The sequence below is a fragment of the Pristiophorus japonicus genome, chromosome 1, assembly GCF_044704955.1.
Source record: "Pristiophorus japonicus isolate sPriJap1 chromosome 1, sPriJap1.hap1, whole genome shotgun sequence".
NCBI classification, from domain to species: Eukaryota; Metazoa; Chordata; class Chondrichthyes; family Pristiophoridae; genus Pristiophorus; species Pristiophorus japonicus.
Genome location: NC_091977.1, coordinates 328,352,470 through 328,365,643, shown reverse-complemented (window position 1 = coordinate 328,365,643; position 13,174 = coordinate 328,352,470). Strand labels below are relative to the sequence as shown.

At 43.6% G+C, this 13,174-nt stretch overlaps 1 protein-coding gene across 1 annotated transcript in view; it reads right to left on the bottom strand.

Moving 5' to 3' along the window:
* The window catches only part of rspo2 (R-spondin 2), a 233,464-nt gene extending 222,971 nt beyond the window's left edge, over window positions 1–10,493 (bottom strand). The window contains exon 1 of the mRNA XM_070874211.1: window positions 10,400–10,493. Within this exon, the coding sequence (XP_070730312.1) occupies window positions 10,400–10,493 (94 nt within the window). The remainder of the gene's footprint in view (window positions 1–10,399) is intronic.
* Window positions 10,494–13,174: the final 2,681 nt, after the last annotated feature.

Sequence of the window (13,174 nt, the reverse complement as noted above, 5' to 3'; positions counted from 1 at the left end):
CACCTAAGGACTCATTTTAATAGTGGAAACAAGTCTTCCTCGATTCCGAGGAACTGCCTGTGATGATGATGGTAGGAATTCAGAAGAAAATTATTAACCCAAAGAGTGGTAAAAATGTGGAACTCGCTACCACAGGGAGTGGTTGAAGCGAATAATATAGATGCATTTAAGGAGAGGCCAGACAAGCATATGAGGGAGAAGGGAATAGAGGGTTATATGGATAGATTTTGATGAGGAAAGACGTGAGGAGGCTTGAGTGGAGCATAAACTGGTATGTTCCACTCTAGGCTGACACTCCCAGAGCAATACTGAGGGAGTGCTGCACGATCGGAGCAACCATCTTTTGAATGAACTGTTAAACAGAGGCCCGATCTGCTCTCACGTAAAAGATCTTATGACAGTATTTTGAAAAAGAGCAAGGGAGTTCTCCCCGGTGGTCTGGCCAATATTTATCCCTCAACCAACATCACTAAAACCGAAAATCTGGTCATTAACTCATTGCTGTTTGTGGGACCTTGCTGTGCACAAATTGACTGCCACTTTGCCTACATTACAACAGTGACTACACTTCAAAAGTACTTAATTGGCTATAAAGCGCTTTGGGATGTCCCCAGGTCATGAAAGGCGCTATATAAATGCAAGGGTTTTTTTAAGGTTCGTTGGGCTGTTACGTGAAACTACAACCACACCATGGAACTACAGAATTCCATTCAACAACCTCAGAACAGCAGTTCGTTCCTGGCAACTTTGTCCAAGACCACGGGCTTGCTTCCTCCCACCCTTCCTCTCTCTCCTAATAATCCAGTGAATGAGAGTTCAAATCCCACCATGATGTTTTGAGAACTTGAATCTGGAAGTAAAAAGCTGGTATCAATAAAAGTGATCATGAAGCTGTTAGATTGTCATAAAAACCCAACTGTTTTTTTTTTTACTGTCCTTTAGAGAAGGAAACCTGCCATCCTTACCCAGTCTGGGCCTATATGTGACTCCAGTCCCACATCAACATGGTTGACTCATAACTGCCCTCTGAAGTGGCCCACCACCTTCTCAAGGCAACTAAGGATGGGCAATAAATACCAGCCTTGCTAGCTAGGCCAACATCCCCGAGAGTTAATTACTTATTTTTAAATTAATAACAGGGATTTGGCATGAACACTATCTGCGAGCCCATAGCCAACTGGGGATGCAATGCAGAATGTATTTCCGCATATCTAACTGTTTCCTCACGGCCTTCAATCACTACAGCACCTTTTAAACCCTCTATGCAGATGGGTCGTTGCTATTGCCAGTTATATCAGACACCAGTTGTTGGGAATGCAGTAGTCTAGTCAGTCATTCGCAACAGCCCTGAGCAACCATTTCGGCCATGATTAAAGACAAACGTTAGTCATTGAAAAGTGATTGAAGATTTGTGTAATTGTACACTCTTGCAGCTGAACATAACCCACCAATCCTGCTGCATCTAACAAGCCTTCTGACCCCACAGAGTGCTGCATCATGATCTATCCTTGCAGCAGCTGTGATTATTCTGATGGGGTATCAAGTATTACTTGAAAATGACCTCTGCTTTCAATTAACAGCTCCCCTTCCCTTTGCAGTTACCTTAAAAGAAAGGAGAAAACAAAGAGGGAGAGAGAGAAAAAGAGAAAGAAGCAGAGAGAGAAAAAGAAAGAGAGAGAGAGAGAGAGAGAGAGAAAGAGTGAGAAAAAATAGGAAAAGAGAAAGAGAAAAAAGGAGAGCGAGAGAAAGAGAAAAAGAGAGAAAAAGGAGAGAAAAGAGAGAGAGAGAAAGGAGAGAGAAAGGAGAGAGAGAGGAGAGAGAGAGGGGAAGAAACTCTGTTTTCACTTATCAGCTCCCCTTCAATTTGCATACTTTAAAAAGAGAGCGCGAGAAAGAGCGAAAGCGCAAGCGAGAAAGAGAGAGAAAGAGAGAGAAAGAGAGAGAAAGAGAGAGAAAGAGAGAGAAAGAGAGAGAAAGAGAGAGAAAGAGAGAGAAAGAGAGAGAAAGAGAGAGAAAGAGAGAGAAAGAAAGAGAAAGAAAGAGAAAGAAAGAGAAAGAAAGAGAAAGAAAGAGAAAGAAAGAGAAAGAAAGAGAAAGAAAGAGAAAGAAAGAGAAAGAAAGAGAAAGAAAGAGAAACTTGCATTTATATAGCACCTAGGAGGGGAGGAAAGAGTGGGCAGGAAAGAGGGGAATGGGGGAGAGGAAAGAGGAAGGGGGGGGAGAGAGGAAAGAAAGAGGGGGAGAGAGGAATGAGGGGAGGACAAGCATGAGGATGAGAGAGAGCGAAAGCAAGAGAGCGAGAGCGTGAAAGAGAGCAAGAGTGAAAGAGAGCGAGCGAGAGAGAGAGCGCGAGAGAGCGCGCGCGAGAGAGCGAGAGAGAGCGGGAAGGAGAGAGAGCGGGAAGGAGAGAGAGCGGGAAGGAGAGAGAGCGAAAATTAAACTTGTAAAGCGCTTTACAGCCAATGAAGTACATTTTGAAGTGTAGTCACCGTTGTAATAGAGAAAACGCGACAGCTAATTAGTGCACAGCAAGTTCCCACAGCAGCAATGTGCTAATGACCGGATAATTTGTTTTTGTTTGTTGGTTGAGGGATAAATATTGGCAGGACACCGGGGAGAACTCGGCTCTTCTTCGAAATAGTGCCATGGGATCTTTTAAGTCCACCTGAGATAGCAGTCAGGGCCTCAGTTTAACATCTCATCCAATATAGGAAAATTCCAACAGGGCAGCACTCCCTCAGCACTGCACTGGGAGTGTCAGCCTAGATTTTTGTGCTCAAGTCTCTGGAATGGGCCTTGAACCCACAACCTTCTGACTCAGAGGAGAGAGTGCTGCCCACTGAGGCACAATAAAAATCAACCACTTAAAAAAAAACATTATTCAGAAGCTGATATTGTTAAATCAGTTTGAGCCTTTTGTGTATTTAAGATCCAATACTGGTTCAATTATAAATTCCTATAATCTATACATTGTTTTAAAATTTAGACACCACCTCAGTTTAACCAGTCACACAAGAATGTTGGTATTTCACATTTCAACAGCAAAAGTGTAAGCACAATTGTTACAAAGAGATACTGAAACGTGTTACTACTTAAATCCATTTTTATATGATTATTTATCTAGTTGCAGTTAACTATATTGGACTTTCTGGTTTAGCATTGCGATAATCACAAGGAAGCTTATTGCACAAGAAACACTGCCTCCTAAAGGCAATCTCCCAAAGGACTGGCTGGTCCAATTTAAAAAAATAAATCAGTACAGAATCTCTATCTAGGGATTTCAGAATATTTTCTGCAAGGTACAGTCAGAATCTTGTGTGAAACCAGACAGACTACATGGTTTACGTTTAATCAAGTGGAAATCATGCTGTGTGATATTAAGAACACAAGAACATAAGAAATAGGAGCAGGAGTAAGCCATATAGCCCCTCGAGTCTGTTCCGCCATTCAGTATGATCATAGCTGATCTTCTACATCAACTTCACTTTCCCACCCGATCCCCAGATCCCTTGGTAAATGGGTTACTAGGAAATCCTCTTGCTATTTTATTTCAGTCTGGGTTACACACTTTCATGAAGGGAATAGATGAAGGGACAGATGATGCAATGATAACTAAAATGTAACAGTGCAATTTCAACCTTTTGAAATCAAAATATGGAAAGTTTAAGTTGGAACTGAATGAAATGCAGTGGTTTAATGAGCGTTTGTTTTAGTTGTTCGATCACCATTATTTTTTCATTCTAGATACACAATAGTATAATATCTTCACTGAAATACATTTAAAACTACTGCATTTAATAAACCAGAGCAATAGGTTAGAAAACCTTCCACAAGGGAGTCACAGAGTGCAACTGCCTTGAATCAAAGTCTTGCACAATCTCCTTCACACTTCCAATATATTGTTGATGCATTTATAACATTTTTAGCAATGAAAGTACTCTTCTCAGAACACTTCAACAAATCACTGCACTAAGTCTTGCAAAATAGCTTCCAAAAAAACCAATTCATTCTGTAGATTGCAGTTTGAAGAGCACTTAAGCAAATGATGCAAGACTGCATTAAAAACTGTTCACAGCAAGTGGGGCTGTCACAAGCTGCAAAGCAGCATTTGTGTACGCAACTGAGTAAGGGTTTGTGGAGAGTTTGGCCACTTCTCACTCCACCATAACCTCAGCTCACATGCCCATACAAAAACAAAAGCAGCAAAAGGGTTACATATTTTAGGTACAATCTGGCCTCAGCCCACGCAAAACTGTTTATACTATCTGCACATTCCATCTTCGATATGGATACCATTTTTAACACCTTCAGCATCCAAACCCAAATCCAACTGGTTCGCTAGTGTCCTTTAGGGAAGGAAACATGCCACCCCTACCCGGTCTGGGCCTAGAAGTGACTCCAATCCCACATCAATGTGGTTGACACTTTAAGTGGCCTAGCAAGCCCCTCAATTGTATCAAAATTGCTCCACAAATGTTCATGAAGACCCACCACCTTCTTTGGGGAACGAGGAATGGGCCTTGCCAGCGACGCCCATACCGCGAGAATGAATTTAGAAGGCAATAGCAGTATAAAACTCAGGGAAAGTAGAAGACGACTCTTAACAGCTGCTTTCTCTTCCCTTCCCATACATGGTAGCTTTTGCTTCCCAAGTCATTTTTCTTTACCTCCCCCACAAGCAGCGAGATGGAGTGCCGAGTCCACTAACTGGCTTAATACCTCAGCCATTCTTCAATTGTGAGGCCAGGCCATAAGTATCAGCAGGATTGTTAACTGTGGAGAGCACTGCACTCAAGGTCCTCATCCAATATCTACACACACATTTCCAACAGGAATCATTGCAAATCGCTTTCAGATGGAGGAACCCAAGTTAATTTCTCTGCTCCATGAACCAAGTCACAAGAGCGATGACCAACATAAGCAGTGAATTAAGGTGAAGGGTTGGAGAAGACAAACTGGATGCACTGTAACTGCCTGTCACATCTCAAGTTGCTGGAGAAATATCACCAACGATGTCTCTGCAAGATCCTACAAATCCCCTGGGAGGACAGGTGCACCAACATCAGCGTCCTCATTCAGGCTAACATCCCCAGCATTGAAGCACTGACCACACTCGATCAGCTCCGCTGGGCAGGCCACATAGTCCGCATGCCAGACACAAGACTCCCAAAGCAAGTGCTCCACTCGAAGCTCATTCATGGCAAATGAGGCAAAGGTGGACAGCGGAAACGCTACAAGGACACCCTGAAAGCCTCCCTGATATCCCCACTGACACCTAGGAATCCCTGGCCTAAGACCGCCCTAAGTGGAGGAAGTGCATCCGAGAGGGCGCTGAGCACCTCGAGTCTCAACGCCGAGAGCATGTAGAAATCAAGCGCAGACAGCGGAAAGAGCATGCGGCAAACCAGTCCCACCCACCCCTTCCCTCAACGACTATCTGTCCCACCTGTGACAGAGTCTGTGGCTCCCGTATTGGACTGTTCAGCCACCAAAGAACTCACTTCAGGAGTGGAAGCAAGTCTTCCTCGATTCCGAGGGACTGCCTATGATGATGATGACTCGTCCAATTACCAGCAGACTCAGCCAGAACTTACCAGATTTCTCAGGCTTGATTTTGGGGCCAAGTTCAAGTTTCCCCTAGCTGCAAAGAACCACACTGATTGATGGCCACCAACCCATTCAGTCAGCCACCTCAGGACGTTTGAGCAGACGATGGAATGGGTGTGAAAGTCGAGCAAACCACCAACACACAGATCCTGTCAATAAGGTAACGATCCCCCCCACCTGATGTTTACATTGGAATAGCAATTGTTTTCTTCCACCTGCCCCCCTACTCAAACTAGTACCCAAGATTGAGGTCTCCTTATTACCACAGACTGGGCAGCTTAACCTAGAACCACCTTGATCAGAATGAGTTAATATCAATGTAGGCGGTGCATTTAATCACTGTGCCACAGAGGACAGGGTGGGGGGCAGTTGGGTGGTTTAATACACACACTGGGGCAGTGAGCCAGGTGTAGGGTGCAGCAAGACACCTTTAAATTTGTACAGAGATCAGTCAGCCCCAGTAAACCAGCTCTCCATCAGGAAACGTTACAAAGCACTCTCCACACAAGTGTGGAGTTCTGCCACACCCTCCCTTCACAATAAGGTCCCCAGATAGTGACAGATGAGCAATGCAATTCAGCCCAACTTAATTCATCATTCCAGAAGGTTCCCCAAGTCACCCCATTGTAGCTTCCAATTGTTTCTTCAATGATTGAGCAGATTCTACCTCTAGTACTCTGTCTGGGAGTCTATCCCTGTTGACCTCTCATTGTGAAGAAAGTTCTAGAGTCATCCCCAAAGTTACTTTTTATGAGTTTGATCCTAATGGGCTTTGTGCTACTCTTACAATTTGAAGTAATTTCCCCCAAATTTAACTTTTCCAGAAAATCTACAATCTTCTAAACACCTCCATAAGACATAAGAAATAAGAGCAGGAGTAGGCCTCCATTCCTGAATGTCTCCCTTGTGTCTCAGCTCCCAGAATTGTCTGCATTACCCAAGGTACAGTCTAACTAGAGCCCATTCCAGGATGATCACAACTTTCTGGGACTTTTGCCCTACTATGTTGATTTTGTAACGCAGCATTCTATTGGTTCCGTATTGGTCAGATGTGTTGAGCACCATGTCTACCATCGGGGACCATTCATGGAGGATGTGACACCCATTTTCCCTTCCCATGTACAATACACTCCCTCTGTAGTTTATAAGAACACAAGATTAGGAGCAGGAGTAGGCAATACTGCCACCCGAGCCTGCTCTGCCATTCAATAAAATCATGGCTGGTCTCCAAACTCAATTCAACTTTCCTACTATATCCCCTCATATCCCTTGATCCACTTAGAGCCCAAAATACCAGTTTTGAATATACTCAATGACTGAGCATTCACAGTTCTTTGAGTAGGGAATTCCAAAGGTTCACTACCCTCTCAGTGAAGAAATATCTGCTCATCTCAGTCCTAACTGATCGACCCCTTATCCTGAGACGATGCTCCCTAGTTACCCCAGGGGAAACAACCTCTCAGCATCTACTCTGTCAGACACCCTCAAATCTTATATGTTTCAATGCGATCACCTCTCATTCTTTCAAACTCCAGGGACGAAAGGCTGATTCTACTCAATCTCTCCTCATAGGACAATCATCCCAGGAATCAATCTAGTGAACCTTCGTTACACCCCCTCCAAGGCAAGTGTATCCTTCCTTAGGTAAGGAGAATAAAACTGTATTCACCACTCTAGTCTCACCAAAGCCTTGTATAATTGCAGCAAGACTTCCTTACTCTTATACTCCAACCCCCTTGCAATAAAGGCCAACATACTATTTGCCTTCCTAATTGCTTGCTGTACCTGCATGCTAACTTTCTGTAATTCATATACAAGGACACCCAAATCCCTCTGCACACCAACATTTCCCAGTCCCTCATATTTAAAAAAATATTTTGCTTTTCTATTCTTCCTACCAAAGTGGATAATTTCATATTTCCCCACATAATACACCATCTGCCACCTTCTTATCTGATCATTAATAAGTCTAAAGCACTTTGCAGCCTCTTTGCATCCTCCTTACAGCTTACTTTCCCACCTAGTTTTGTATCGTCAGCAAATTATGCTGGTGCACTCAGTGCTCTCATCTAAGTTATGAGTATAGATTGTAAATAGCTGAGGCCCAAGCACTGATCCTCACGGCACTCCACTAGTTATAACCTGCCAACCTGAAAATGGCCCGTTTATTCCTACTCTTTGTTTTCTGTCCATTAACCAAACCTCAATCCATGTTTCTGCAACATTGTCTCAGATTCCACTTCAGGGTGTACAAGCAGGCTGTACAATGCCACACACACACAGGCCGCCTGTATAAATGCCATACACACACCTCTGTGGTCAGATGCTATTAGTGGCATTTTACACAACCCCTGTCCACTACATTAGACTTTTCTTATATTAAAAAGTTACCAGTTACATTAGTACCGGTAGAGACCAATGCTCACACAAGATTTACTGCCCGTGTCTCGCACAGAGCTCAACAAAGTGCTGTGCACTGGAGATTGGTTGTGAGTTGTATTAATTCGATGAGAAGTTGAGGCAGGACTGCTACACTTTCTCCTATAAAAATGTTCTTTCAATAACAGTTTCTGCCACAGTTCAATGGGCTTCACAATCAGCTAAATATGTAAAACTGTGTGTGGTGCAAAGCCAGAACTATCTACCGAGATGAGCTTCCGACCCCATATACACACCATCACCAAGACCGCCTAGTTCCCACCTCCACAGCATCGCCTGACTCTGCCCGTCCCAGCTCATCTGCTGCTGAAACCGCCATCCATGCCTTTGTTACCTCTAGACTCCATTATTCCAACATACTCCTGGCCAGTCTCCCAGCTTCCATCCTCCATAAACTTCAGCTCATCCAAAACTCTGCTGCCCGTATCCTAACATGCACCAAATCCCGTTCACCCATTAACCTTGTGCTCGTTGATCTACATTGGCTTCCAATTAAGCAATGCCTTGATTTTAAAATTCTCATCTTTGTTTTCTCATCGCCCCTCCCAATCTCTATAACCTCGTCCAATCCTACAACCCTGCGAGATCTCTGCGCTCCTCCAATTCTGGTCTCTTGTTCATCCCGATTTTTAATCGCTCTATCATTGGCAGCTGTGCCATCAGGCTGCCTAGATCTGAAGCTCTGGAATTTCCTCCCTAAACGTCTCCGCCTCTCTCCCCTCCTTTAAGATGCTTCTGAAAACCTACCTCTTTGACCAAGCTTTTGGTTGCCTGCCCTAATATCTCCTTATGTAGCTATGTGTCAAATTTTGTTTGCTTACGCTCCTGTGAAGTGCCTTGGGATGTTTTACTACATTAAAAGGCGCTATATAAATACAAGTAATAGTTGCTGTTGTGGCATTAGATCATTAACCCGTCTCGCAGGTTATACAGCCAGGTTTACACTGATGTCAGCTGCAGCCAGTTCACATATTTGTTTATGAATTTTAAATTTAGAAAAATGCAAGCCACACATTCAGCCACTTTTTAAAAATATGACATTTATTATTGCCCAACTTTAATTGCCCTGAAATGGTGGTGATCGTTTGCCTTCTTAAACCATGGCGCGGTTTGTTTCTACCAAAGGTCTCGCTAGGCCACTTGAGGGCAGTTAAGAATCAACCATGTTGGTGTGGGTCTGGAGTCACACATAGGCCCAGACTGTTAAGGTAAGGATGGCAAGTTTCCTTCCCTAAAAGGACATTAATGAACCAGGTGGGATTTTAGACAATCCCGACACCTTCATAGTCACTTTTACTGACACCCAGCTGTTTAGTTCCAGATGTGTTTTCTTTGAAAACAAATCTTCAAACTGCCCAAACTTCCGTTCCCTGGATCATTAGTCCAGTAACATAACCACTACACCACAGGTTAATGTTTAAAATGGGGAGAGCAATCTTATTCCTCTCGTGAGCAAAACATTTCAGAATAGTTCATACCATGTTACTCGTTGAAAGAGCTAGTTTTAAATTAGGTTTTACGAGGAGTGCACAGGTAGAATTCCCTTCACATCTGGACTGACGAATATGGCAGAGGATTCAAGGTGCGACTCACCTCCTCACATCAAATGGGCTCATAATTAATAAACAGCTTATTTCACTGGTAAAACATCACTTTTTAAAGAGAGAGCATCACGGCAGGAAATTCACCCCTGGCCCATGCTCATCCCATTGAGTGCAAATTTAAACCCAGCAAGAACCCACCCCCTCCCATAATCACAGCCCGGTACCTTCCCTCGGTGCCAGATAAGAGACGGTACTGGAGTCGCATCATTCGGTACTTAAAGATAAAGCCCAGAATACAAACCCCGGCTCACCAATTAAAAGCCGAGTCAGTGTCCTCCCTGGTACAGACACACACACACACAGACACACAGAGAGAACCTTGCTCAGCGAAGTGAATGAGAAGAAAGGCAGCTTCAGGGGAACAAGAACCCGGACTGACTGCGGGATCGGATCAAATCCGCAGAGATTTCAAAGCCGGTTTAGTTTGGATTGTTGCCGAAGGCTGGTGATTGAAGCAGCCGGGGTCTGGCCGCATTGAGTGAAGGGGCCGATCCTGATCCGGGAGTGTAACACCGGGATCAGCAGCTCCAAGCAGGCTGGAGAGCGCAGCGTCTTCAAAATAAAACTTTTAATAAACACTTGTAGATTATTGCATTAGGATTATTGTAGATTAGGAACAAACTAAAATAAATTCCAACCGTGTAACTTTGTTTTAAAGTTTGCAAAGTATCCCTCCGTTTGCCAATCGGTCTGATTTGTATTTTAATACATTTATTAAAACGAGCTCCCGTCACCTCGCCAGCACTGACCTCTCCTGTTCCGCTTCCCTCGGTTATTCAGGCTGTGCCCATAATCCATACAGTTTAGAAGAACCAGCGCAACTGAAAAGAATCGGAAATGCATCTGTGCTCCTGGGATGTACAGTGGGGTCGGACTGTGCAATCGGGTATCTCTCCCTCTCGCTGCGCTCGGTTCTATCGCACGGAAACGCGACTGGTCATTGGAGAAGTGTCCAAAACAATAATAATGATGATGATGATGATGATGAAAATAAACCACACCAGCACCTCTTTACCCTGTTCGTCAGAGATTGGGCTGAGAGAGAGAGAGAGTCAGGGGCCAGAACTCCCTCACACATGGGACGATCGCAGACCTTCCTCCTTCGACATATTCTGGCAAGCTCGCGGGCCGGTCCCAGCCGATCACCAATCTCTGGAGAGAAGCAGACACGATGTTCAAGATAACCAGCTATTGATAATCCAATTAAAGTCTCATTTGCATCGCCAATAAACTCAATGAACAGGTCAATTTACCAGTTATTTCCAGGGACCCCTCAGCAGTTAATCTGTCGATGTCTTGGACTCCCCCGAGATTGTTCCACTGAAGTAGGGACTTGGGCTTGTTTAAAAAAAAACAATGAGAGAAATGCAGGAGTGCACAGGAGAAAATCTATTGAAACTGCGTCAATAAATCAGTTTCAACTCAATTACCTCGGGAAGTAATCTGAGCAACACACACACCGCCTTCTCACTCCTGTAAGCTGCTCAAATCAGCCAGTCCATGGGGCGTGTGTGACAGACACAAGATTCCAGAACACGATCCCATGGAAATTTAATTTGCTTATTGTTGCCCCCTCCTCTCTGTGTTGAGCGCAGTCCAGCGCCTCAGGCTCCAGCTCCGTCTCCAGTAGCTATGGGATGTGACTGCAGTCTGGTACCTCGGTGCACAACTGATGCTCTCTGTCCCTCCCTCTTGTAACCGTTTCACGGATGACGCTTAGAGCTGTGGTACTATAAGGCGCTCAGGGAGGTGGGTGGGGGGAGAGAGAAAAGCATTGCTTTTTTTGCAAGGTGCAAACAGGATTGAGGACTAACAGGGGGTGCTGTGCCCCCGTTCACCACCAACTCGCATCAGACATTCCCACTGCCTTCCACAGGGTCCGACCGCCGAAAATAGCAAAACTCACACACGACGCCCCCGCACCATACCTCGATCCCCCGAACAGCATTTCCACAGCCACATAATCTTCACACAGCAAACCCAGCCCACGTCTTTTTTAGTTCTTTTTCTCTAACCAAATGTCACAGTTATTAGAGAACACCACCCGCGATCATATGCAATGTATTCCAACAGATGGATTACAATCTATTATAAATTGCTTTGTATTTAACAGCCTGACAGCAGATTAATTAGCAAATCTGGAACTGTGTACAGATCAGGAATAGAATCAATTAGAATTCTGTACAGATTAGGACTAAAATAAACTGGAACTGGGTGTACAGATCAGGACCAGAATGAACTGGAACTGTATGTTCAATTCTGAACTGGAATCAACACTAACTGTTTGTACAGATCAGGACTAGATTCAACTGGAACTGTGTGCACAGCTCAGTATAGAATAAATTGGAGCTGTTTGCGCAGATCAGAACAAGAATCAATTAGAACTATGTGCACAGATCAGGACTGGAATAAACTTGAACTGTGTATACAGATCAGGATAAAATAAATTAGAATTGGATGTACAGATCAGGATAGAATTAATAAAAACTGTGTGTACAGATCATAACTGGAATCCACTGGAAATGTGCGTACATATCAGGACTGGAATAATCTGGAACAGTATGTACAGATCTGGGCTATAATAAACTGGATCGGTGTGTACAGATCATGACTGGAATAAATTGGAACTGTGTGTGTATAGATCAGGGCAGGAATAAACTGGAACTGTGTGTACAGATCAGGATAGAATAAACTAGAATATTGTTTAGAGATCATGACGAGGATAAACTAGAACTCTGTGTACTGATCAGGAAAGCATAAACTAGAAATGCGTGTACTGATCAGGATAGCATAAACTAGAACTTTTTTTTACAGATCTGGACTGGAATAAAATGGACCTGTGTGTTCAGATCAGGAGAGAATAATCAGGAACTGTGTGTACATATCAGGATGGGAATAAACTAGAATAAACTAGAATTGTGTGTATCGAGCAGGACTGGAATCAATTGGAACTGTGTGTACCGATAAGGATAGAATGAACTGGAACTATGTGTACAGATCAGATTTGTATAAATTGAACTGTGCGTACAGATCAGGACTATAATAACCTGGAACTGTGTGTATAGATCAGGATTAGAATTAACTAGACATTTGTGTGCAGAACAAGGCTAGAATCATCTAGAATTGTGTGTACAGATCAGTACTGGAATAAGCTGGCACTGTTTCTACAATTCATTATTAGAATAAACTAGAACTGTGTGTAAAGATCAGGACTATAATAATCTGGAACTGTGTGTACAGATCAGGACTAGATTGAACTAGAACTGTGTGTATAGATAAGGATAGAATAAACTGGAACTGTGGATTCATATCAGGACAAGAATAAGCTAGAACGGTATGTACAGAGCAGAACTAGAATAATCTAGGACTGTGTGTTCAATTCAGGATAGAAAAAACTGGAGCTGTGTGCACAGATCAGGAAAAAATAAACTAGAATTGTGTGTACAGATCAGGACTGGAATCTGACAGCTGCAAGAAAAATGCAGGGAACTGCATCGATCTTATACATGGCCTTCTTTGGCCTT